The sequence below is a fragment of the Globicephala melas genome, chromosome 10 (genome assembly GCF_963455315.2).
Source record: "Globicephala melas chromosome 10, mGloMel1.2, whole genome shotgun sequence".
NCBI lineage: Eukaryota > Metazoa > Chordata > Mammalia > Artiodactyla > Delphinidae > Globicephala > Globicephala melas.
Window position 1 is genome coordinate 4,174,341 of NC_083323.1, and position 26,443 is coordinate 4,200,783.

Below are 26,443 nucleotides of genomic sequence, written 5' to 3' on the forward strand. Positions count from 1 at the left end.
CACTTTGCATGACCTCTACCAACACGGCTTTTGCATTCGACAGCTGCCGCAGGTTCTGCGGCCCTGTTGGGCCTCCTTCCCAGCTCCTGGCTGGGGAAATGCAGTTTTAGTAGTGCAATCTTGGGGAAAAGGATACTGTCCTATCCTACTCTAGGAAGGGGACATCACAAATAACAGATAATAATAATACAGCTACCATGACAGGCGTCGTCCTTTGTTCTCTCCCTCAATCCTCCAGCCAAACTAAAAAGTTGGTCTCTGTTATCCCCATTTTACAAATGAGAAAACCACCAGATAAGCCCGTGGTTCTTTTCTGAGGGATGACAGGCAAAGATGTTTGCAGTCCCACAAACGCTCCTGGCAGCCTGCTGGGTCCCAACGGTGAGTCACGCTCCCCCGCCACCATCAGAGGCAGCACATGAGCCCAAGTTGGGAGTGGCCTTGGGCAGTGCCAGGAGGGGTCGTGACCCAGAGCTGTGGCTCCGCGGGAGAGGCCCTGGCACTGCACCCTCAGCGCACACTGTCTCACGCTCCAGCAGCCCCATCAGCATGTCCCGCCACTGCCACCCAACTGGGAAACTTCTAGGAGCGGCAGCGGTGCCGCCACGTGTTTCCAAGCCAAGTCCTCTCTCCCCTTTGTTCTCCTCCCAGCGATGTTCTCTGTAATCAGTCAGGAAGGCTGCCCGGCTGGAGCCAGAGGCCAAGAAGTCTTGGAGAAAACACAACCGTCTTTCCCAACACCGTCCTTCTCTCTACTCCCGCCCACCCTGGCTCTCAGGAAAACCCAACTGGACAGATGGATACAGGACAGACCGGTGGTTCCAACTCTGCCCCCTGGCACGGAAGTCCAGCCCCCTTCTGCGTTTCCGTGGCCAGGTCACCAAATGGGTTTCAGCAGATTAGCTAAAGGGCTCACCATCGAGGCCTTTTCCACGATCACTTAAACTGCATGTTTCCTCTTGGACCCCGCAGCTCCACGGAGGGTGGGGACAGTGTCACCCTCGGCCTTACAAGGCTTCAGGGAACCTTACAGCTTCTGAGTTTGCAGGCACAGAAAGGAACCAGGCAATTTTCTAACTCTCTCTCCCCAAACCACACTAAACTTGTTGAAACTCCAGAGGGGGACCTCCCAAAAGAGACAAAGGACCACAGCGTTCTCATCAGTGTGCAATTCAGATTTCCTTTATACACTTCAAGTTAGGACCTTCTCTGTGAAGAAGATGGTTGTAAACCGTCAGTCAGGCTTCAGCCTAGCAAGTCTCGGTGCTCCTTCAAAGCTGGACACTGCCAGGCTGCAGGGGACCCTTCTCAAACAGCTGGCAGAAAAGAAGAGCGATGGAGTATCTGGGGACTCGGGCTCAGAAAAGTTCAACTAAGCTTTCTCTCTGCGCCTCAGTTTCCTTGGGTGTAAAATACAGGAGGTTCTGGGGCCCCTTCCATTTCCAACAGGAGTCTTGTGTGGCCCCCAGTCTAAGGCCCCTCTGGGCTTTCACTCCAGCCAGGGGTCACCAGAATTCCCTTCTTTCCCTGCCTGCCTGACCAGCTCCTGCCCAAACGCCATCTCCTCCAGGAAGCCTCCCGCAAGCCCCAGGGCCTGGGATGGCTCTTGCTGCCAATGCTGAGCCCTGCACCTCCCCCTACCCCATGAGATGTCCCCCCCCAGACATGCCCAGGATGGAGCCGATGCCTGGAACAGCCAGAGCTCCGTGAAGGTCTGCTGCAGGGAGCCACTGAGCCAAGAAACCTCTGCACAGCTCTTCCCCCCGCCCCCCGGCAGCCTCTCCAGGAATCCGTGAATCCTGGCAAAGTATTAGCTGAGACCAGTGACCTTTGACCAGTGACCTTTGACGGAGGAGGAGGGTGGTCCCCAGAGAGTTTAAAAGAAACTCAACTGAGCCAGAGATAAAGAATGTGGGATGCCAAGGGTGGTCAGGGCTCTTATCTGGGCCTGGCCCCAGGAAGGCTGGCCTGGCTAATGACTGATGAGCCACGGGTCAGCAGAGAGGTCAGAGGTCATGGCTGGGAGCTCTGGGCCACGGGTCTGCTGGTGGAGACCCCCTGGCAGCCCTCTGCCACCAGGTGGCTGGGTTTGGAGGTGGCCTGTCCCCAGCCACAGCTGAGTCTGGAGCCTGGCAGAACCCCGTGTCTTGGGGTCCTCAGTGTCTCAGGTGGGCAGGCAGGGGTCTCTGCACACACAGCCATGGCCCTGAACACCTTCAGCCCACTCCCTTCCTCTCTGCTTTCTTCACGTCCACCTCCTACCCCATGACTGCTTTTGCCTCTTGGGCAAATTACTGTCCCCACTGCCCAGCAAGCTGGGTACCACAGCGCCTGCGCAGGGGTGGAGGTGGGGGCAGTGGGAACAGGTACGCCAGGGGCGCTCCAGGTGCAAGGAGCAGGCACTGGGTGGTGCAAGGTAGGGGGGGTCCTTGGCAACCACCAGCCAGCCTTCCTCTCCCCCAGCCCGCACCCTGGCCCCAGGGGGTGGGTGGGCGCTAGGGTGGGCAGGGTGGATGCGAGAAGGCCGGCAGGAGGATGTGTCTGCAGGGATCCGTCTTTAAAACAAATCCCCACGTCAGCGAGGTGATCAGGACCGAAGCCAGGAGACGGGTCGGGGTGGGGGCGGGAAGCGTCGCCGGGGCCTAGCGGCAGCGCAGCACACACACCCTGACGACCGCGGAGGGGCGCAGCGCCGGTCGACGCTCCCGGGCGCCGGCAGCTCCAAAAGTCGCACGGGGCGCGGGTCCGGGCGGTCGCGGTGTCGGGGAGTCACGAACGTGGGGGCCGTGGGCTCTGGGCGCTCCCTACCCCCCCGGCGCGCCCCCGCGCCCCTACCTTGGGCCGCCAGCAGCGAGAGGCCGCCGAGCAGCAGCAGCGGCAGCGGGACCCGGCGCGACGGGACGGCGCGCTCCATGGGCGGCGGGCGGCGGGCGGACAAAGGCGCGGGGCGCGGCACGCGGGCAGCGCGGGCTCCAAGCTCCAGCAGAGCCTCCACAGCCAACGCAGGGCCCCGGCCGCGCGGTTCAATTATCCCGCCCCGGAGGAGGGCGCGGCGGAGGCGGGGCCGCGGGGCGCCCGCTCCCCTCCCCCCTCGACCGCTCCCCGCCCGGGACCTCCTGGGCCCTCCCTCCTGGCACCCCAGGCCCGAGGGGCGCGCAGGCCCACTGCCGGGCTGGGAGTAGGGACCCCAGACTTCTCCCTGGTGGGGGCCGGGGAAGGGGGGCGCAGTCGGGCGGGAGGGACTCACGCCTCACCCCCCCCCTGCGCCAGTGAAACCCGATCCCCTCCCCACCCATCGGCCGGAGGGGCGGGCTGGGTAGCAAAGGTTAGCTCCGCCCGACTCCGCCAAAAAGGAAGTCAGGCGGCAAGGGGTCCCCAGGGTCGGAGGCGCCTTCTGAGGGTGGTGACCATTCGGGGGGCTCCCTGTGGGACCCGGCCCCCAAATAATGCCCCGAACCCGCGGTCTGCGGGTTTCGCGCCTTCGCCATCCCTGCGCGCGGGTCGCCTGGGGCTCTACAGGTCGGTGGCTAACTCCAGGTGTGTCCCGGGCTGAGACCTGGTTCTGCCCTCAGGGGACCGCCAGTGGGGCGGGCAGCGGACAGACTCAACCAACATCCCAGCATCCGTGGAGGGTGATGAACCCGGGACACCCAACCGCGGGGAGAAAGAGATTCTTTTTGCCGGAGAGGAAGCAGCCTTTGCGCTGGGCCTGTGTAGGAGTTCATGGCTGCAACCAGTCGGTGGTTACTGAGGATGAATTAGTCCGTTGGGACCATAAATAGATTTATTTAAAAGAAGAACAAAAACAAAACGTGTACGGGTGAAGATGAGGGGCAACGGGATGAGACCCACAGGAACACCATTAGCCAAGTGTAGGGGTCCCCTGACCCAGCAGTCCCACTCTGGGTTTACACCCAGCAGAAAGGCATATACGTGTTGTGCAGTGTGCACCGAGAGACAGAAAGTCCTGTACCAGAGTGTTCACTGCAGCGTAGTTCATAACGGCTTCCAACAAGGAAGGCCCCAACCTCACCAGCAGCGAAAGGAAAGCCCTGGGCAGTCAGGCTGGAGCACTACACAGCCCTGAAAAGTGAGAGCTCTACAACCCAGGCAGCTACAGGGAGGCTCTCAGACACGTCAGGAGGGTGATGACCCTGGTGATGGGTTAGGGACTGGAGGGGGCATGAGGCAGCTTTCTCTGGGGCCAGTTAGGATGTTTTTTAAAATCTGTGTATTGGTTTCAAGGTTGGGTTCAGTGTGTGAATTTTTATGAAGCTGCTCACTTACATGAGCCCTTTTCTGAATGAATGATAGATTTAAAAATCAAAAACAACCCCACCCGGGCTGCCAGAGCGGAAGCGCCGCGCTCTAACCCGACCCTCCTCACCAGGGTTGAAACCTGGGCGCCTCCAAGATGCTGGCTTACCACTCTCCCCTCATGGACCCTGACACGAAACTCATTGGAAACATGGCACTGTTGCCTATCAGAAGTCAGTTCAAAGGACCCGCCCCTAGAGAGACAAAAGATACAGATATTGTGACTGAAGCTATCTGTTACTTCAAGGCCAATGTCTTCTTCAAAAACTATGAAATTAAGAATGAAGCTGATAGGACCTTGATATATATAACTCTCTACATTTCTGAGTGTCTAAAGAAACTCCAAAATTGCAATTCTAAAAGCCAAGGTGAGAAAGAAATGTATACACTGGGAATCACTAATTTTCCCATTCCCGGAGAGCCTGGTTTTCCACTTAATGCAATTGACGCCAAACCTGCGAACAAACAGGAAGATGAAGTGATGAGGACCTGCTTACAACAGCTGAGGCAAGAGACTGGACTGAGACTTTGGGAGAAAGTTTTTAACCCTCAGAATGATAAACCCAGCAAGTGGTGGACTCGCTTTGTGAAGAGACAATTCATGAACAAGAGTCTTTCAGGACCTGGACAGTAAAGGGAGCCTTGGGCAGACTGTCTCCACAGCTGTGGGCAGCATTTACAGCAAGATGTACACAGTTCTTTGCCTTTATTTTGTCAAGTTTTATACAGAGGAGAGAAGAGAGTGTGTCTTTATTTGAAGAGCTCTTTATCAAGAATTTGGGGCTGTGGGGTGGGGAAGAATGAGTTGTTGATGGGTGATTTGAAATTTCTGCAGTATTAAGCTGGTGCTTAATGAGTAATAATAAAGAAATTTTCTAACAAAAAAAAAATCAAAAACAGAAAGACAGGGCTTCCCTGGTAGTGCAGTGGTTAAGAATCCACCTGCCAGTGCAGGGGACACGGGTTCGAGCCCTGGTCCGGGAAGATCCCACATGCCGCGGAGCAACTAAGCCCGCGAGCTACTGAGCCCGCGAGCCACAACTACTGAGACTGCGCTCTAGAGCCCGCGAGCCACAACTACTGAGCCCGTGTGCCTAGAGCCTGTGAGCCACAACTACTGAGCCTGTGAGCCACCACTACTCGAGCCTGCGTGCCTGGAGCCTGTGCTCCGCAACAAGAGAAGCCACCGCGATGAGAAGCCTGCGCACCGCAGCAAAGAGCAGCCCCTGCTCCACAACCAGAGAAAGCCTGCGCGCTGTGGCCAAGACCCAACACAACCAAAAAAAACCCCAACAACAACAGAAGGACACAACACTCATCTCCCCACAGGTTACCTCCTAAGTTTGAGGTTTGCAAAGAGCCCAGAAAAGCTCATGAAAGGGGCTCACTTGCTAATGGCCTCCCGGGTTAAGGAGGCTTCCCAGAAACGGGACATGGGACCGGCCCTTGAAAGACGAGCAGTAGAGGGAGAAGGGTTTCCTGGGCAGAGGGAGTAGCATCTGCAAAGTGTGGAGGCATCAGAGACCCTGAGCAGCTCAGGAAGATTATCTGGTCCATTTTGACTGGACGATGTGGGTCCCTGAAGCCCACAGATGTGCTATGGTAAAGTCCTGAAGGCAGTTGGATAAAGGGTGAGTGGGGAGCTCTGAGCTGGAGGCAGATTGGAGACTCACTAGTACTTTAATATTAATTTGATGTTCTTAAGCCATGGGAGAACCAGGGTGCCGTGGAAGGAGGTTAGAGAACCAGGGAAAGTGTAGTGTGTGTAGTAGATTATATGCTCTTATGTTCTTTCATTAATACAACAGCCCCGGGAGGCTTTAGTACCCCTATTCTGCAGATGAGGAAACCAAGGCTCAGAAAGGTGAGGTCATTGGTCAAATTCTCACGACCAGTGGTTGGCAGCTCTGGGATCTGAATCCAGGCCATCTGACTCCCAATCCCGGGCTCATCTGTATCCAGGGTTCTGTTCTTCACCGAACACTATAGCATAAACATTCCCCCTCTTATTAGAAATCTACATTATACATCCAGTGAGTGAATAGTATAAAAGTTGTACACACGTTGAATTAACCACTCTCCTATTATTGGACATTTAGATCATTTCAACGTTGGGGGTTATAACTCATGCTGCAGTGAAACCTGTGTGCTCTGGGCTCAGCTCCCCGCATGGATACACTAGAAGAGCAGATGCTACACCCAGGAATGGACTAATTCACACGCCCAGAGAGAGACAGGAGCTGAGCCGTGCGTGTCTCCATCTCCTCTCCAGCACGAGTATCTTTGTTTAATCTGGGCTATTTCCACAGTCAAAAGGACGGGTGTCTCGATGTTTCAATATATGTCTTTAATCATCACAGAGGTTGAACATTTTTCATATCTGTATTTCTCTTTCATAACTTTTATTCATTTATTTTTATAGTAGCAGAATTGTTTATTCCAGTGAAAAGCTAGAAAAATGCAATGTCCGACAATAGCTTATTTACGGTATGTACAATTGAATTCACCAATGTCAGTAGTCAGTGATTCAGCAGAATATTGTGCCGTAGTCGAAAGGGCTAAATACAATGCTTGAGTAGAAATAGGATCTTTGCGAACTAATATTATGTAAAAAGAAAAAGGAAAACAAGATTGAGTGTGAGTTTAGATTCACACTGCAGTTATGACTCTGTAAAAGCTATAGTCATGCAGCTAAAGATCAAAAGGGAGCTAAATGAAAGTGGATGTTGTGTTTGACTAGTGATAAGGTTGTTATTTTTAATTTTTATTTTTTAGGATACAATTGAGACAGGGAGGAAACCTGGAGTGATATAACTCCTGCACATAAACTTGACTCTGAGTTTCTTGGCAACCAAAGCAAAAATCAAATTATGATCACTTATGCAGTCCCTGTTTTCTGACCAAAGGAAATGTATCATTTTATCTGGAGAGACAAGTTTCTTTCTGGCACTAAATTCTAATCATTTTCTTTCTGGGTCTTGAGGTAAGAGTCAGGAAACTTGATAAGCTGCACATTTGCTTGTAGTTTGTGGAAGATGGAATGGTCTTCAGAGAGGTTCCACAGGGGGAATTAGGGACAAAAGGAGCCCCCCGCCACCTGGCCCCCAGTCCAGGACAAGATGACACACACCCCTCGGATTCTGCTCCAAGCAGGAAGTCATTTGTTATGTCCCGTTGTGACAGTCCAGCTTTCTCCCATCTCTGAGGAGCAGAACAAATGCTTGCCCTCCTCCACATAACAAATAATTCTCCAGTTTGTTTGAAAGATCACTGTTGGCACACGTGGACTGTTTTTCCCCAAGTCAGAAAGCAAATGTGTTTGACGCTGCCCAGGCTCTGGAGGACAGGACCGCTATGTTTTCTCGCATGAGGTGCTGCTACCCACCCGGGCGGTTTTCTCAGGGCAGTGGCTGCCCTGGCCCCTGCCCACCGCTCCAGGCTCATCTTGGCCCTGCACCCTTCACGCCCTGGCGGCAGCCCCCTGGCCTTTGCACGGCTCCTAGAACACCCAAGCTCCTCCCCTCCCTTCCTGCCTCTCCACTCAGCCAGCCGCCCCGTTCGGTCCTTCAGGTCTCAGGCGAGATGCCATCCCCTTCGTGACACTGCTCCCTTTCATACTCCTTTCTTTCTTTGTTAAAGTGTTGGTTTTCTCTCCACCCACTAACCCACTAGCTCCCTGAGGGCAAGGACTGTGTCTGCACACCTTGGGTGCTCAATAAATCCTGTCAAGGGACTTCCCTGGCGGTCTGGTGGTTAAGACCCCGCGCTTCCACTGCAGGGGGCGAGGGAGGGTTCGATCCCTGGCGGGGAAACTAAGATCCTGCATGCCGCAGGGCACAGCCAAAAACCAAATCCTGTCTAGTGTGTGAATGCAGAAGCGGCCTTTCCAGCAGCTGGCAGTGCAGCATGGAGAGCAAGCGTGGCTTTGAGTCAGGGCCACGCCCAGCATCCAAACCTCCGCTGAGATGGGCATCCTCCCCCCCACGTGACGGCGGGGGAGCCTGTGGCTCAGGGGCGTGGCAGAGCTGGCGCCCAGTGTGGCCCCAGACGCCGCCCTCTGCCAGCCTGGGAACTGGCTCAGGGCTGCCATCCAAGCACCTCTGCTCCTGAGCCCATTCACCGCCCCCTCTGGGTCCCTGCTCCACTCCACTGGCGTCTTTCCTCATGCGGAAGGTGTTCCTCAGAGGCGCAACCGTGTGACTAGGGGGACGAGTGCAAAAAGTCCCAACCCTTCAAGTGGGCTCCCAAAATGAGAGCTTCCAAATTGTGCCAAGTACACAAGCTGTGGAGAAGCCCTGGGCTCTCCCGGGCCTCCCACAGACGCCTCTCTCTCCTGACTCTTACGCCTTGAACCTGTGCCCCCCACGCGGCACGGCAGCCCCCATCGTCAGGACCGCCGGTGACCGGGAAGTGACCAGAAGTCCCTGCCTGGGCCCGTCTCATTCGTCCACCTCCCCGCTGACGGCAAACGATGTTGTTCCCATCCGTCCCGCACCTTTGCACGTCTCCGCCTTTGATCCCATTTCACTCTGCACGAACCCTCTTTCACAGCAGGGGGGGCAGGACCATAGCGGAGACTGCCAGCCTCACGTGCACCAGCAGCGGGGCCGGGGTGCACCCCAGCATGTCTGGGTCCTGAGCCCACGCATTCGTCACCAGCCCGCAGTGCCCACCCAGCCGGTGACAGGTGGTTGGTGAGTGAGTGTCCTGGGCTGAATTGAGTCCCCCGCAAAAGTCACAAGTCCTAACCCCCAGTTCTTCAGAATGTGACTGTATTTGGAGACCGGGCCATTGAAGAGGGGATCACATTAAATGGGGTCATTAGAGTGGTCCCCCATCCAGTAGGACTGGGGTCCTTAGAAGAAAAGGAGGTGAGGACACAGACACACACGGAGGAAAGACCATGTGAGGACACGGGGCGAGGAGAGCCGTCTACACGCCAAAGAGAGAAACCTCAGAAGGGACCAGCTCTACCAACACCTGGATCTCGAACTTCTGGCTTCCAGAACTGTGAGGAAATACCTTTCTATCGTTTACATCCCCCGGTCTGTGGTACTTTGTTATGCAGCCTTGCAGACTGATACAGTTAGAGAGGGGTTCGGAAGAGGTATTCCGTGTCTGTGGTCAGGGACTCTGTAAATAGGCGTTGGGACCAGGGAAGGAAGCAGGTCGGAGAGCAACAAGGTCCGAGGGACTCTTATGACATCAGCTGTCCTGGAACTCTCCGCGGATCAGAAGAAGGATTATCAGGGCAAATTCAAATAAAAACCGCCATCGTTGAATTTTCTGTGAAAAGATAGTTCTCGAGGAGCTGTACTCTGCTTTGGAGACTATATAAAACTGTTGCCTCACACAAACGAAAGCCCAGAAAACAGAAAAGCCCACGATGCGAGCCTGACGTTGGGGGTAGGGGCATGGTACGCGGCTGTCCTAAGAGCAGGGAAGTGGAAATGGGAAAGGTGATAGTTATAAAGATTAAAACCATTGGAGCTCCTGTGGTCAAAGAAGAAAAGAAGGGAGGAGGAGAAGCCATTCCAAGGCTGAAGCACATGTAATTTTGTTTTGACAAAATGCAACTCTAACTGCTGAGGTTCTGGAAAAATGCTCTCCGGATGCCCTGGGGGCAGCAGTGGAGGCTGGGAAGACTTGAGCTTGGGTTTTTGCTTGTTTCAGGGCAGATTTGCATTTCTTTTGTTGTTGGCCGCAGACAAAAGAATGACGATCTTGAAATTTCCTGCTAGTCCAGAAAAGTGAATGGGATTATAATAGGCATCTATCCATTTTCCACCTTTGTTTGAGAAATTCCCCACTTTAGAGCCTCACGGGGAGTCACTGCTTCCTTCCCACTGCAGAAACTAAACCCTCACGTCCCCACACCAGCCTCCCTTAAAGCTAGGGTGCTGGCCTGTGACCAAGGCGAGCCAATCTCATGGAACTGCCCCAGATTTTGTACAGGCAGCTGGTGATGGCAGGAAGCAAGGTTGGTGGCGAATCCATTGTGTTAGCAGTTAAAAGCAGCAGCAGCGAGAACATGGAGTTTCTGGGGTCAGTGCTGGAGGCAGAGCAAGCCGTGGTGGCCGGCGCTGAGTGGCACGGTGGTAGCTGGCAGTGACATCACCTGACCGGTTTTGTGCCCTGAATTTGGCTGTAGCCCTGGCTTTACTCCAAGTGTCCCCGGTCTAGCCCAGGTTTAGGCTTGGTCTGCAGTGTTTCTGATAATTCTACAAGCTACCCAATACCATTTCCATAAATTTCTTTCTATTGACTTCAACCAGAGTTGGTTTCCACAGCTTGCGACGAACAGTCCTGATTGCTACAGGGATTGTTACAGAATTAGTGGAGGACCGTCCCCTGAGGATGGTGGATGCTGAACAGGGGCCTTAATTTGATTGCATCTGGATGTAACATCTGGACATGATGTTGGTTGCCTCTGGGTGGGGGAAAGTTAATAACTTTGTAGTGGAATGCGAGACAGTTGGGTTGAGTTAAGCAAAAACAAGTTTGTATGTAGAGAGCAAGGGGGTATGGGTGTATTGAGTAGCCAAGGGGTGGAACGTGGTAGGCACCTTTGAGAACTGAAGCCCAGCCCATGACTCCCTCTTCTTTGAGAGCTGCAACTTTTTTTTTAATATAGACTTTACTATTTTAACCTTTTTTTTTTTTACTTTTTTTTGGCCACGCTGCACAACTTGTGGTATCTCAGATTGAACCCAGGCCACAGCAGTGAAAGCACTGAATCCTAACCACTAGACCACCAAGGAACTCCCTGAGAGCTGCAGCTTTTATTAAAATTTTGCAGTTTTTTTTTTTTAAAGTGCAGATCTTACATCTTAATTCTTTAGTTCTGAGCACTTTATATTTTTTATTGTCATTCTGAATGGAATATTTTTCCCATCACGTTTTCTAATTTGTTACTGCTGATGGAAAGGAAAGCTATAAGTTTTTACATATTCATTATGGACAACCATGTGTACATTACGTACAATTATATTTATTGCCATGAGATTTATAATAGAAACATAAACACAAATGGAAACATAATAACTAGTATGTAATATAGAGGAATAGTTAAGTAAGTACATGACAGATCCCCACTATGGAAGATCATGTAATTTTTTTTTTTTAATTTTTATTGGAGTGTAGTTGATTTATCAGGGAACTATTAAATTTAACCTATGAAGACTGTTGCAACAGAGGTGCTTGTTTTTTAAATAAAACAAAAAAGCAGAACTTAAAATTGGATATACACCAAGCTTTGTTTTTCTGTTTTTTTTAATTAATTAATTAATTTTATTTATTTATTTTTGGCTGCATTGGGTCTTCGCTGCTGCCCGCGGGCTTTCTCTAGTTGTGGCGAGCAGGGGCTACTCTTCGTTGCGGTGCACGGGCTTCTCATTGCAGTGGCTTCTCTTGTTGCGGAGCACTGGCTCTAGGTGTGCAGGCTTTAGTAGCTGTGGCACGTGGGCTCAGTAGTTGTGGCTCGCAGGCTCTAGAGCGCAGGCTCAGTAGTTGTGGTGCACGGGCTTAGTTGCTCCGTGGCGTGTGGGATCTTCCTGGTCAGGGCTCGAACCCGTGTCCCCTGCATTGGCAGGTGAATTCTTAACCACTGCGCCACCAGGGAAGCCCCAGGCTTTGTTAAATTGTATACAAAGGTGAAGACTACTGGAAGAAAAAGGCAGTGTCATTAGGACAGTGGCGTTTGCTGGTCTTTCTGCCCTGCGTACTTGTTCCTCTGTACATGTATTACTTTTACATTAAAGAAAAACATCTAAGACAGGCCACAGGAGTGGTTCTGTAGAATTTGTGTTTACAAAGTTGGAAGTTCTACCTCTACCCTAAGAAAACCAGGCATTGTCTCTTTGTTTTGAGTTTTTTAGGTTTATAATATACTTTTAACTGTAACCACATTGCAGAAGATTGGGAAGACGGAGAAAAAAATTTACCCATAATCTCATTCTCTTGACACAGGTACAATGGTGGTACATTTAGTTCCAGTGTTTTATACGCGTAGTTTACGCAGCTCGTCTCGGGGCACACAGTTTGCAACCTGATTTCCTTAATTAACCTCTTCTCATAACCGCGCTCCGCGTTGCTGCAGAGCCTCCACGGCCATCCTCGCCAGTGGGGGATAGAATGCCATCAGGTTGGGGAAACATCATCAGCTCATCCCTTTTTGGAGGGTCAGGTTGATTCCAGTTTCTTTGCTGTTATAAGAAATACTGCAAGGACTGTTTATTTGTTCGTGAGCCTTTCCATATTTGGGATTATTTCTTTAGGACAGATTCCCAGAAGTCAGATGAACAGGTCAAAGGGCACATGCTGCTCTAATGAGCATCTCTTTCTAAGTTGGCCCAGACACCTGCCGTTTGCTGGAAGGACAAATGGTTCTAATTAAATAAAGGCCTGAACTTTCTTCATAGGTTCCAGCTGTGTGTACCGGGGAGTCGCTGGGGTTTTTGTGACCAGAGCAAACTTGTTAAACTAAATGGTGGGGGCAGGGTGTCTCCGTAGGTAGTGTTTTTCTAAAGGAACACAACAATCTTTTGATCGCATGGATTCGTATTTTAGGACAATCTGTATAGCTGTGAGCCTTACCAAGTGTCTGCTTTGCTTAACAAGGAGCAGATCCACCAGGCCTTCCCTGAGGCCACCGTCATCCCTCCTTACAACTCAAAGTTTATGAAGCGCTTCCATCTCTCTTTGCCACAAATTGCCCCCATTCTATGGATGAGAAAACTGAGGCTGAAATAGGTAAAGGGACTTGCTGGAAGCACACAGCAATTAAGTAGCAAAACCAAAGCTCAATCTCGTCCCTCCAGCTCCAGGGCCACTTCAGAATCAATCCATGTGGGACTGGATTTGTTCATTCACAAAGGCTGAGCACAGATCTGTGCCAGGCCTGGAGGTGTCCGGCCCGGCTCCCGGGAGCTCACGGTCTGGGGGAGGCCACAGGTGCCCTGAGAAGACGCAGGATTCAGGGAGCAGGGGGGCTCTCAGGCATGCGCAGCAAAAGTTTGCCAGGTGGGCAAGTAAAGAAGGAGGAGAGTGGGTGGTGCATTTGGGCAAGTGGGCCCTGGGCCTGGCTTTCAAGATACTCAGCTCCAGGTCTCCCGGATGGAGACAGTGTGTGAAGCAAGCCCTGAAGTAGGTCGTCAGGATTCCCCTGTACACACAGAGCGCCAAGGGACGAGGTTAGAGGACACCGCAGCCCCGTCTAGCCCCGTCTCGCTCCTGGCAGCGTCTCCTGATAGCTGAGAGCAAGCTTTGACCTCACAGACCTCTGTTAAAACACTGCCTCCACCCCTCACTGGCTGCATGCCCTTAGGCAAGTCACTTACCTGCCCTGAGCTGCAGAGGCTTCTTTATAAAAAAAGGATATTGGGGGCTTCCCTGGTGGCGCAGTGGTTGAGAGTCCGCCTGCCGATGCAGGGGACACGGGTTCGTGCCCCGGTCCGGGAAGATCCCACGTGCCGCGGAGCGGCTGGGCCTGTGAGCCATGGCCGCTGAGCCTGCGCGTCCGGAGCCTGCGCGTCCGGAGCCTGGGCTCCGCAGCGGGAGAGGCCACAGCAGTGAGAGGTCCACGTACCGCAAAAAAAAAAAGGATATTGACATCACCCTCATACCGGTGCTGGGAGGATTAACTTGGATACCTTGTGAAGCTTCTAGACTGGCGCTGGGAGGATTAACCTGGATACCTTGTGAAGCTTCTAGACTGGCGCTGGGAGGATTAACCTGGATACCATTGTGAAGCTTCTAGACCTGTGCTTTGCACACGGAACCATCTGATAAGCGTTAGCTCTGATGCAGGAGGAGACGAAGGGGGCGGGGGAGGAAGATGTAGCAGGGAGAGCTGGTCTTGGAAGACTTCATGGAAACTTGAGCTGGGAAGAGGATGAAGAATTCCATGGACAGAGGTGGGAGGGGAGAGACACCCAAGGCAGAAAGAACGACAAAGGTTTGGAGAGAGGCCTTGGCCTCTGCAGGTGGGCCTGGCGTCTCTGTATGTCTACATCCTGGTATGTCTTTATGGAGCCCTGACGAAGGGCCAGGTCCTGTGCCACGTGTCGGCACATCATCAGCTGAGGTCCTCCAAGAAGCTGGTGCGCTGGGGAGCTGCCGCTTTACAGAGGGAGGCCCTGTGGGTTGGATGACCGCCGGCATCCAGGTGCACACGGTGCTCAGGGCACAAGGTGGCCTCCTCCGATGTCTCTACCTCGGCTGCTGGGCCTGGCCCCTCACCTTCCTTCGGGCAGCCTGGCTTTGCTCAGGATGGCTTCCCGCTTCCTCTTGCCGTCTGGCCATGTGGTAGGGGTGGCCAGGAGAAGCCTTGCACGTACCACAGGCTTTACAGCAAGAAACCAGGCCAGGCCCCTGGGCTGTCCTGGAGGGCTGCGATGTTTGCAGCTGTGGCCATGACACTGCCCAGGGTCCAGTCAGCCCCACGCCCGCTGCTCCCTCCCACAGTGTTGGGACAGTGGGCGATAGCGAAGAGATCTTGCTGCAACTCTGCTACCTCCTCTCTGTCTGCAGGACCGCGTGCAGGACCTCAGGCTCTGCCACATGAGGCCCCTGGACAAACTGCCCTGTTTCCTTCAGCTTCCTCTCCAGCCTCTTCTCTCTGCACACCCAGCTCACTCATCCATTCACTCGCCAAGTATTTTATTGAGCACCTACTATGTGCCAGGCACTGTCCTAGATGCAGACATGAACCAAACAGGCAAAATCCTGCCTTCGTGGAGCGGCTGCTATGGGGGAGGGAGTTTCCATTCAGACATGAAACATCCCTCCTTTGCCTGAGCTGCCATTCCCTCCCCTGAAGGCTGTCCTCCTCCTGGCAAGCCCATTCTCACGCTTCAAAAGCTACCCCAGGTGTCCCGACTGTCTCAGGAACGGTGTAATGAGGGGGTGGGCCACCTCTGCACCGCCGCTCCTGGGCGCCCCCACCCCACCCCGGCCCTGGCCACAGACAGAAGCTTCAGGAGCTGAGAGACACATCTGACAAGGCACCCAGTGACCGCTGCAGGGGGCTCCGACTTTATCTTCGGTTTTAGTTTCCATCTTAACACGAAAAGTGCAGTGTTTACCCCAACATGGGAAAAAGTCAGCCTGTGTCTTGGATTTCACAAGTTACGAGGCTGACTTCATGTATGAACACACTTTACATGCTCTCGTGTTTCAGACCACCAAACACCTTTCACTCCCTCTGGGATTTGGGGGTTTGACATTGGTCGAGGTTGGGTGGTCTGTGGGCCTGGTGGGATGCAGGCCTCCTCCCCCCCGGCCCTCCTCGGGATGTCCCCGGATCCTCTGCCCTGGCTCTCTCACTGGCCAGCCTGTCCTGGCACCGACCCTTTGCCCATCTCTCTCACCACTGGGCAGGGGTCCCCTCTGCTCCTCCCAGGGACCCCAGCTCAGGAGACAGTGCACGTTTGTCCTGCGATCACCCATATATAGTGTCCCGTGCAAGCGTGAGGCATGCAGACGGGCCTGACTTGTGAATGTATCTGATCAGATCAGCCCAGCACGGCCCGGACCACCTATGCGTCCCTCCACCAGCGGCCTGAGCCTCCTCAGCTGCCATCTGCTCACATCTGTGGATCCCAGGGCTCGAATGCAGACTCAGCCAACCTGTGGCCAGCTGCACACAGCGTGGCCCTGAGTCCTCGCTGACACTGTGAGATAGGGATACCGTGCCCACTTTACAGATGGAGAAACTGGGGCTCAGGAAGGCCAGGGGCTCGCCAGGCGTTGTGCAGGCCCTGAGAGCCGGGCCTCGTGCTCCCCTCTCCCCAGCTCTCCTGGCTCCAAGCCTAGAGCTCCGTCTACTAAAGCATCAGGGAATGGGCAGGGAACCCACTGGGTCAACGAGGTGACTTCTCCCCACCTTCTTTAAGAGTCTCAGTGAGGAGGAAGAAGGGGCCAGACAGGTGTCCGGAAGAGCAGGGAACGGATGGGAAGTGAGGGAAGGGGCCCATTTCCAAAACCCTGGGACACCATCTTGGAATCAGTCCTCAGGCGGAGCTACACAGCCAAGCGTCGATTTCCAAAATAATAGTTTTGAAAATTCTATAAACCACGTTTTAATCATATTAACAGAAATCAGAAGGCCAAGAAAAACGGATAACCCCACTGCCCCATCCCATTAGACTCATTTTTCCACGTTCCTCTCTAGTTCTTGTTCACTTGCACAAAGGACTTTTACAGCTGTAATCACAGTGTCGATACAATTGCGTCTTTAGTTTTTTCACTTAAGCATGACTTGTATATATATATATATTCGTGTGTGTGTGTGTGTGTGGTATGCGGGCCTCTCACTGTTATGGCCTCTCCCGTTGCGGAGCACAGGCTCCGGACACGCAGGCTCAGCGGCCATGGCTCACGGGCCCAGCCACTCCGCGGCATGTGGGATCTTCCCAGACCGGGACATGAACCCGTGTCCCTTGCATCGGCAGGCGGACTCTCAACCACTGCGCCACCAGGGAAGCCCATGACTTGTATTTTTAAAAAAAGCAAGTATGTGGATAAACTATGTAGGAGACATTCTTTTTCTACTTTTTAAACTGGAGTAACAGGCCAATGTTCCCATCACCTCAATTCGAAAAGCTGGGTAAATTGCAAAAATCATATTTTTAAAGGCACCAAAGAGTCATGGGAGTAATGAGGCTTAGATTAGATTAAATTCTAGCGCCGGGAGACCCTGAGAGAGGCTGACAATCTCTAACCATTGTTCTTTCTGAGCACTGAGGAGGGGGCTGCTGTTGGCTGGGAGGCTTGGCCAGAGGAAGGGGAATCCCGTTAGTATCCGGTGGTCACACGGGAAGGCGGGGCAAGAAAACTTGAGGGGGTTTGCAGGCACAGCCCATTTGTCCTGGGGGGCGCATTTGCTGAGTTCTGGAGCTGTGCAGGAGTCCAGGGAAACAGAAGGAAATTGGAAAGGCAGAGTGAGGCTCAGGACACACAAGCCCAGCCTGGGAGGAGACCTACGTCCACAATGCAGCCAGCCTCCATGTACCATGTAGTAGTGGATGTTGAAGCTACTTGGGCAGGATGTAGGAGAGCTGACTGTCCTGTAGTCTCTCGGGGCCGGGAGACAAAGCCCGGCAGGCGTCCAGTCGAAAGTTCGGGAGGGCGTGATCTGGGAACAGGGACGCCCCAGAGACAAACTGAGTATGACTCAAACTGCAACTCAGCCCCTTCCCTGCTCAGTTTCTGGTTGGACTGAGGTGAAAAGGCTCTCAAACCATTTATCCAATAGGGAGAGTTTTTTGGTTTTTTCTTTTCTTAATAAATTTATTTATTTATGGCTGCGTTGGGTCTTCATTGCTGCGCGCGGGCTTTCTTTTAGTTGTGTCGAGCGGGGGCTACTCTTCATTGCGGTGCGTGGGCTTCTCATTGTGGTGGCTTCTCTTGTTGCAGAACACAGGCTCTAGGCACGCGGGCTCAGCAGTTGTGGTGCATGGACTTAGTTGCTCCTTGGCATGTGGGATCTTCCCGGACCAGGGCTCGAACCCGTGTCCCCTGCATTGGCAGGCAGATTCTTAAGCACTGCGCCACCATGGAAGCCCAGGGACAGTTTTGTATTTAGCTTTTTTTCACATAAGCAGGAATATTTTTAAGAGGTGAGGAGAAACCATCCCTAGAGGAGAATAAAGTCACCTGGAGCCTCCTTGCTTTCCCTACACAATGTTCAGCTTTCAATTAAAATTACTATACCTGAAAAGAGTGAAGAAAATATGACAAGGAATGAACAGAAAAGACAAGCAAAGGGTACATAACCACTGTTGATCCAGGTATGGAAGTTAGCTGACAAGAACTTTAAAATAATAATTATGCATATGTCAAGGAAACTAAAGGAAAACATAGGCAAAATAATGAAAGGTAGATTTTCAATAGGAAATTGGACACTTTAGAGAAAAAAGAACCAAATAACCAAACTGACATTCTAGAACTGGAAAATTAAGAACTCAAGGGAGAGACTTCCCTGGTGGCACAGTGGTTAAGAATCTGCCTGTCAATGCAGGGCACACGGGTTCAATCCCTGGTCCGGGGCAATCCCACATGCCAAGGAGCAACTAAGTCCATGCACCACAACTGCTGAAGCCTGCGTGCCTAGAGCCCGTGCTCCGCTACAAGAGAAGCCACCGCAATGAGAAGCCAGTGCACCTCAACAAAGAGTAGGCCCCGCTCGCTGCAACTAGAGAAAAGCCTGTGCGCACAACGAAGACCCAACACAGCCAAAGAAAAAAGAAAAAAAAAAAAAAGAACTCAAGGAAAAGGTTCAACAACAGATTAGACATAGTAGAACACAAGAAAAATGAAATCAAAGATAAATCAATAAAAATATGTAAATTGAAACATAGAAAAAAATAGAAGAATGGATTTTTTTTTTTTTTTTTTTTTTTTTTTGGTGGTACGTGGCCCTCTCACTGTTGTGGCCTCTCCCGTTGCGGAGCACAGGCTCCAGATGCGCAGGCTCAGTGGCCATGGCTCACGGGCCCAGCCGCTCCGCGGCATGTGGGATCTTCCCGGACTGGGGTACAAACCTGCGTCCCCTGCATTGGCAGGCGGACTCAACCACTGCGCCACCAGGGAAGCCCAGAAGAATGGATTTTAAAAGAGGATAGAAGACCTATGGGACATAGTCAAAAGGCCCAACATACATGTAATTATAGCCCCAGAAAAACAGGGGTGGGTGTGGGCAGCAAAAGCAATACTCAGATTATGGTCAAGAATTTCCCCAAAGCAATGAAAGATGCCAACCCACAGATTCAGGAAGCTCAATTTATCCAAAACAGGGTAAACACAAAGAAAACCACATTCTAAATACCGAATAGTCAAACTGTTGAAAAACAAACACAAAGAAAAATATTTAAAGCAGCTGGGGGTATGAGTGGGGATGGGGAAAATACATTATCTTCAATAGAACCTTGATAAACTGGGGTGGGCAGAGGGAGGGGTAGTGGGGACCCAGGAACACCCTGTTCTGATCACAGAGACACAGTGATGCCTGGAGACATGGTCCCTCCCAAAGGAGCTCACAGGCTATGAATGCAACAGGATTGCAATATCATGTGATTTGTTTGTGGTAGATGGTCACATGGGGAACCAGGAGACCCAGAGGAGAGGAGACAGGTAACCCAGACTGGGGGGCAGGGTAGTCTTCCCAGAGAGGGAACATCTGACTGGAGTCCTGAAGAACAGGTGAGAACCACCTGGGGAAGAGAGCAGACTGTTCTAGACGGAAGCCACCAGTAAGTCCTCTCTGCACCAACCTCCAGGCAGTAACCTCCACCCCACCGCGAAGGGCCTCCAAGAGGGTAAGGTCCCCCCACCTCAGGATTCCCCAGAACTTCTCTTGGGATTCCACTGCCCCCAGCGCGTTCTGAGGGAGGAACAGGGAGTAGCGCCCAGGCCACACCCAGGAACTCAGCAGCATCAGACTGCCTTCTGGCTCTTGCGGAGTGCCTTCCTCCAGGCAAGGCAGCTTCTTGGATTTCAAGGCACTACCTCTGCTCAGAGTTCCAGAAGTCCACCTTGGAAGTGAAAGCGCAGCATCCTTTGCCCTGGGGCATGGATCCTACTCTTGGGGACCCATCCTTTTAACACGCCTCTTACTGTCACATGCTTTCAAAGAATCCATTCAGCTGATATCTACTGAGCATCTAAGGTTGTCTGACCCTGAGCTATAGGGGCTGTAAATTAAGAAATGAATGAGTCCTATAGTCCTGCCCTTGGGGAAGGTATTTAATGAGAAACATTTGGAGGCCAGTCATTGGGCAGATTGCTTTCAAGCCAATGTACAGTAATGCTATTTCTTTTTTTTTTTTTCTTTTTCCCTTAATGGGGTTAAGCTTTAGAAGTATGTTTGGCAAGTACTTTTAACAACCTACACTGCTCCCAGCCCATGTTCATTACTGGTGTTAGAGGACACTGGAACTGGGCTTGCCTGGTGGCGCAGTGGTTGAGAGTCCGCCTGCTGATGTAGGGGATGCGGGTTCGTGCCCTGGTCCAGGAGGATCCCGCGTGCCACGGAGCGGCTGGGCCCATGAGCCATGGCCACTGGGCCTGTGCGTCTGGAACCTGTGCTCCGTGACGGGAGAGGCCACAGCGGTGAGAGGCCCGCGTACCAAAAAAAAAAAAGAACACTGGAACTGAGAATATCCAAAATGCATGAAAAATTTTGGAGGTATATGATCTCATAATTTATGCCTAATCTCAAATACCAGTTTTCCATGTTTAAGTTTTGGCAATTTAGAATCACAGTGGGGACATAGGCCAAACACACAAAAAAAGAAGCCCCCCCCCCGCAAAAAAAAAGTGTATAAATTAAAGGCTATCATTATCTATGCAAGAGTGAACCCTGAAATCAAATCTGAGACATCCCCCAGAGTATGTGTGTACTTTTTACGGCAGGTTTTATACATGTCTAATCTTTTTCTGCACACAAAAATCACTTTAATAAAACTCCTCCGCACATTCACGTTCTAGAAAAAGAGCATCTGTTGGCAATTCTGAGGTCTTATGACTTCATTCTGAAGCCAGGGAAAATTCAAAATATATTTTTTAAACTGCAATGGAGAAATGAAACAACCCATAAAGATAAGAGATGTACTTTACAGAGACAGGTAAGGATTTGTTCAGAGTTATACAGAATTAGTAAGACTTTAGATCTGATCTGCCCCACCAAAAAAAAATTTTTATTTGGAACACTGAAGTCATCACCAAGACTTAAAACTAGAGGCCGTGGTGCCCTATGACCCTCTGTGCTCTAGTAGGACAACATTTTAACTCCCTTTAAAAACACCACGCAGTAACCACTCATTGATCAAGTGTGTTTGGAACAAAGACAGTCCCACATGAGCTATTTTTCCCCAGTTTTGAAGCTTATCCCTTCCAGCAACAACCCTTTGCTTCTTTATTTTGACGGTGTTGAACGGAAAGATTTCCAAAATGCAGAACACATGTCCTTGCCTTTAGAAACAGGGCATGAGTTTATTTCATCATGTTTTTCTTTGATGGTTTCTAATCTCTATGCTGATGATGCCTAGTCCTGAGTCGTCCTGGGCAGGGCTGTGTCTGGCTCCGTTCTGAGCACCCAGCATACTGCCCCGCCTGGGACAGACATGCAGCCAAAGTTTGTGGATTGACCCTTTCTATGAGTGAGACTCAGAAGATGAAGAGACAGGGGAGAGTGGCTCCAGCAGCCTAGGAATGAATGACTACAAGTACTGCGACCTCTTCTCAATGAATCTGCCCCCCAAACCTTGGGGGGTGTGAGCAAAGGCACCAAGAGAGAGAATTCCAGCTCATGCGCAGCTGTGGCTGGCTAGCCAGGAAACGCTGCCCCAACACTTCACACCGCCAGCAAGAATCCTAGCTGGGCCTGGATTGATAAGGACATCACCAGGCATTTTATATCTCTCTATCCCTTAGATACGTCCCTAACACTTTGCTGGGCAACGGCTGCATGGTGTCATAACTCTCCCCTCCTCCACTTTCTTTCTAAACATGCTCATGCTTTATCGGAAGCCTGCAACCCCAGGGAAGTAAGAGTGAGAGAGAAGAGAAATGAGGCAAGGTAGGAGGGTGGATCAATGTGAGGAGAGCGCCAAACAGAGCCACATCTATACGTCTTAAATTTCTCAGTATGATTCGGCTCATACTCTGTCCTCTACCGTCGCCTCCATGTCTTAAGAAAATATGGAATTAGAAGTGTGTATGGGGGTTGCAAACCAAAGGTCTACAGGCAAGATACACAGATAAGTTTTTTTTCTTTTTTTGCGGTACGCGGTCCTCTCACTGTTGTGGCCTCTCCCGTCGCGGAGCACAGGCTCCGGACGCGCAGGCTCAGCGGCCATGGCTCACGGGCCCAGCCACTCCGCGGCATGTGGGATCTTCCCGGACCGGGGCACGAACCCATGTCCCCTGCACTGGCAGGCAGATTCTTAACCACTGCGCCACCAAGGAAGTCCCCCCTCATTTCTAATGTACGAATTTAGTGCTATAAACTTTCCTCTCAGCACTGCTTTAGCTGTTCTCACAAATTTTGATACATTGTATTTTCATTTTAATTCAGCTCAATATAATCTTTTAACTTCCCTTGAGACTTCCTCTTGACCCATGGGTTATCTAGAAGTGTGTTGTTTAGTCTTCAAGTGTTTGGAGATTTTCCTGTTATCTTTTTGTTATGAATTTCTGGTTGGCTTCCCTTGTGATTAGAGAACACACTGTATAATTTCAGTTCTTTTAATTTTTTTTGAGGTTTGTGTTATGGCCCAGGATATGGTCTATCTTGGTATATGTTCTCTGACAGTTAAAACAATGTGTGTTATGCTATTGCTGGCTGGGGTGTTCTCTAAATGTTGTTTAGATCGTTTTAGTGGATGGTGTAGTTGAGTTCTTCTATATCTTTGTTGACATTCTGTCTAGTTGTCCTATCAATTGTTGAGAGAGGAACATTGAAGTCTCCAGACGTAACTGTAGAGTTATCTACTTTTCCTCTCAATTCCATCAGCTTTTGTCTCACGTATTTTGCAACTCTGTTCTTCGATGCGTACACCTTTAGGATTGGTGTGTCTGTCTTGTTAGTAGATTCGCCGTTTTATCGTTACATAATCTCTATCTACAGCAATTTGCTTTGCTCTGAAGTCTACTTCATCTGATATTCATATAACCATGTGATTTTTTTTTTTTTTTTTTTTTTTTTTTGCGGTACCCGGACCTCTCACTGCTGTGGCCTCTCCCGTTGCGGAGCACAGGCTCCGGACGCGCAGGCTCAGCGGCCACGGCTCACGGGCTCACGGGATCTTCCCGAACCGGAGCACAAACCCATGTCCCCTGCATCGGCAGGCGGACTCTCAACCACTGTGCCACCAGGGAAGCCCCCATGTGATTTTTTAAATTGATATTTGCACGATATTATCTTTCCTGCCCTTTTGCTTTTAAGCTGCCTGAACTATTGCACACGGGTTTCTTGTAGATGGTACATAGTTGGGTCATCTTTAAAATTCACTCTATTTCCCTTTTGTAATTGCCAATTTCTGTCTTTCAATTGTCCTTAAATGGTAAATGACCATTTACATTTAATGTAATTATCGATACGTTAGGACTTAAGTCTGCCAATTTGTTTTTTGTTTTATGTTTGTTCTATTTTTTGTTTGTTTTCTTTTTCCTGTCATTTTGTGGGTTCACTGAACTTGTTCAGAATTCCATTTTTACTTATGTACAGTGTTTCTTTATATAACTATTTTAGTAGTTGTTCTAGGTATTGCATTATGTATACATAACTTATCTGTCTATTGGCGTTATTTTACCAGTTAGAGTGAAGTATAGAAATCTCATCTCCCTTTAGGTTCCTTTACTCTTTCTGTTTACGGTTGTCTTAAATATTTCCGCTTCATATATTTAGAACCACATCAGACAGTGTTATAATTTTTCTTCAGTGTCAAACATAATTTAGAAAACTCGAGAGGAGAATGAAAACCTATTGTATTTTCCTATACTTTTTTTTTTTTTTTGCGGTATGTGGGCCTCTCACTGTTGTGGCCTCTCCCTTTTGTGGAGCACAGGCTCTGGATGCGCAGGCTCAACGGCCATGGCTCACGGGCCCAGCCGCTCCACGGCATGTGGGATCTTCCCGGACCGGGGCACGAACCCGTGTCCCCTGCATCGGCAGGCGGACTCTCAACCACTGCTCCACCAGGGAAGCCCATTTTCCTATACTTTTGCTCGCTTTCCTGATGTTCCAAGGTTCCTCACCTTATTGTTTCCTTTCTGTTTACAAAAATTTCTTCAGCAATTCTTTTAAGATAGGTCTACTGACAAAAAGTTCTCTTAGTTTTCCTTCAACTGACAATGTCTTGGTTTTCCTTTAATTTCTAAAGACTATTTTCTCTGAGTATAGAATTCTGAAATTTTTTCTTCCAGCCCTTGTTAAAGTCATGCTACTTCCTAATGACCTCCATGATTTCTGATGAGAAATCTGCTATAATTTGAGTTGTTTCTCCTATTGGTAAAGTGTCATTTCTCTCTTGTTGCTTTCAAGATTTTTTTCTTTGTCTTTAGTTTTCGGAGTTTTGACTATGATGCATCTTGGTGTGGATTTCTTTGGGTTTATCATATTTGGAATTTGCTCAGCTTCCTGAATGTATAAGTTTCCACCTCTTGCCAAATGAAGGAAGATTTCAGTTATTATTTCAGCTCCAACCTCTCTCTCTTCTCTTCCCAGGACTTGATGTAACGAATATTAGATCTTTTGTTATAGTCCCACAGGCCCCCAAGGCTCTGTTCAATTTTTTCCCGTCTGTTGTCTCTCAGTTGTTCATACTGAGTACTTTTGATTGTCGTCTTCCAGCTCACAGACGCTTTCCTTTTATCTTCTATTTCTTTGCTGAGACTTTCTATTTTTTCATTTGTTTTCAGCATATTCATAATGGCTTGTTGAAGCATTTTTATCATGGGTGCTTTGAAATCTTTGTCGGGTAGTCTAACATCTCTGTCATCTCAGGGTTGGTCTCTATTTATTATCTCTTTTCATTCAGTTTCAGATCTCTCTGGTTCTTGGTATGCTGAGTGATTTTCATTTGAAACCTGGACATTCTCATATTGCACATGAGATTCTGGATCTTATTTAAACCTTCTGTTTCAGCTGGTTTCCTCTCACTCTGCTCTGGAAGGGGTGGCGTGGGCTGAGCCTCATTCTTGCCAGGTGGAGATAGAAGTCCTGGTTTCCCAGTTGGCCTTCAGTGGCACCCATGGTGGAGGTGCTCCTATCACCGCTGCATGGAAGTGGGAGTTCTGGCTCCCCGCTAAGCCTGCCCTGAAAACTCCCTGGCTGGGAGGGACAGAAGGGCTGTTTCTTCTCCTCACCTGTAGAACATGGGGTTGGGGGAGGGGTGACCTTGTTATCGGGCCAAGGTGAAAGACCTGACTCTCTACCGGTCCTCCTCTGACAGAACCCTGTGGGGAGTAGGAGAGATGCCTTGTTACCGCCAGGCTGGGGTAGAGGTCTGGACTCCCCACATGTCTCTACAGGCACCACGGGAGAGGGGTCTCGTTTCCAGCTGGCAGGGATGAAAGTCCTGGCTTCCCACTCAGCCTCCTCTGACACCAGTGGGGATGTTGGGACACCTCATTACAGTGCGGTGTGGGTGTGGGCGGGGCCGTGTTTGCTTCTGTGTGTTTAGCTAAAGTAGGGCAGTTATTGTCTACAAGTTTTCTGACTTGCTGGGCTTCCCTTTCCTGGTCTTTTGGCCAGAGAGAGAAGGCTTTTGTTTGTCTGTGCCTGCTGACATTTTTAAATGCCAGCTTCTCCTCCTCCAAGTCTAGGATGTACGAGGCAAAAGAAAACCCAGGGAACTTGCCACTGTGGAATTCCTTGGGTCCTGAGGTCCCTAGTCAGCCCACCTGTTTCTCTCCACCTTTCAGAATCTTCTTCTATTTGTTTTATATAAAACATTCAGAGTTTTTACTTGTACTTAGTGGGAGGAATAGGGAAAAGTACATCTGCTCCAGAAGCAGAAATGTCTCTCTGTGTTACTTTTGCAACTTCCTGTGAATCTATATTTACTTTGAAATTAAAAGTTTAAAAGAAATTCTAACATAGGCGTCTCACCAGCTTGTTCCAGTATTAGAATCCGAGACAAATAGTTACTCTAGGAGAAGAAGCCTGTTCATCGATTCACGTCAAAGTGTGATAAACTCCAAAGGACAGCAGCTCAGAGGCAGGGGCAGGCGCGGGGCTGACGTCACCGGGAGTGGGTTATCCAGGCAGCCGTGCCCAGAGCGCTGGGGCTGGGCAGGCAGCTCGGGGCGGACATGTGGGGTGGCGTCTCAGAAGATCACGAAGCCCTTTGCAAATAAAGGGCCTCATTACCGCTCACCCTGTGGGGGTCCTCGAATGCCTGACTTTGATTCTGAGGCAGTTGCCAGGCTAGAAGGCACACAACTGTTGCCTGTTAGAGCTGGAAGGGTCCTTGGGGACCATCTGCCCAGAGCCCCCCCTCCCCGCAGCAGGAAGCGAGGCCACAGCCCCACAGCTCTAGCCAGGCGGGTGGAAGCCGGGCCTGAGGAAGGCTGTCTGGCTGCACAGGAGGCTGGGCTGAAGGAGAGGCCCGCAGCGGGGCCC

At 50.7% G+C, this 26,443-nt stretch overlaps 1 protein-coding gene and 1 pseudogene across 2 annotated transcripts in view; one reads left to right on the forward strand and one right to left on the reverse strand.

Annotated features, from left to right (window-relative positions):
• FBLN1 (fibulin 1) overlaps nt 1–2,998 on the reverse strand; it is a 78,862-nt gene extending 75,864 nt beyond the window's left edge. Inside the window, exon 1 of one of the 2 annotated variants that reach the window (XM_030855649.3) lies at nt 2,836–2,997. In XM_030855649.3, coding sequence (XP_030711509.1) covers nt 2,836–2,914 — 79 coding nt within the window. In that variant the 5' untranslated portion in view covers nt 2,915–2,997. Of the gene's footprint in view, nt 1–2,835 lie in introns of both variants that reach the window. The other variant, XM_030855650.3, reaches the window with a different exon arrangement.
• A 1,361-nt stretch (nt 2,999–4,359) lies between these two features.
• Nucleotides 4,360–5,090, forward strand: LOC115852522 (actin-related protein 2/3 complex subunit 3 pseudogene; annotated as a pseudogene).
• Nucleotides 5,091–26,443: the final 21,353 nt, after the last annotated feature.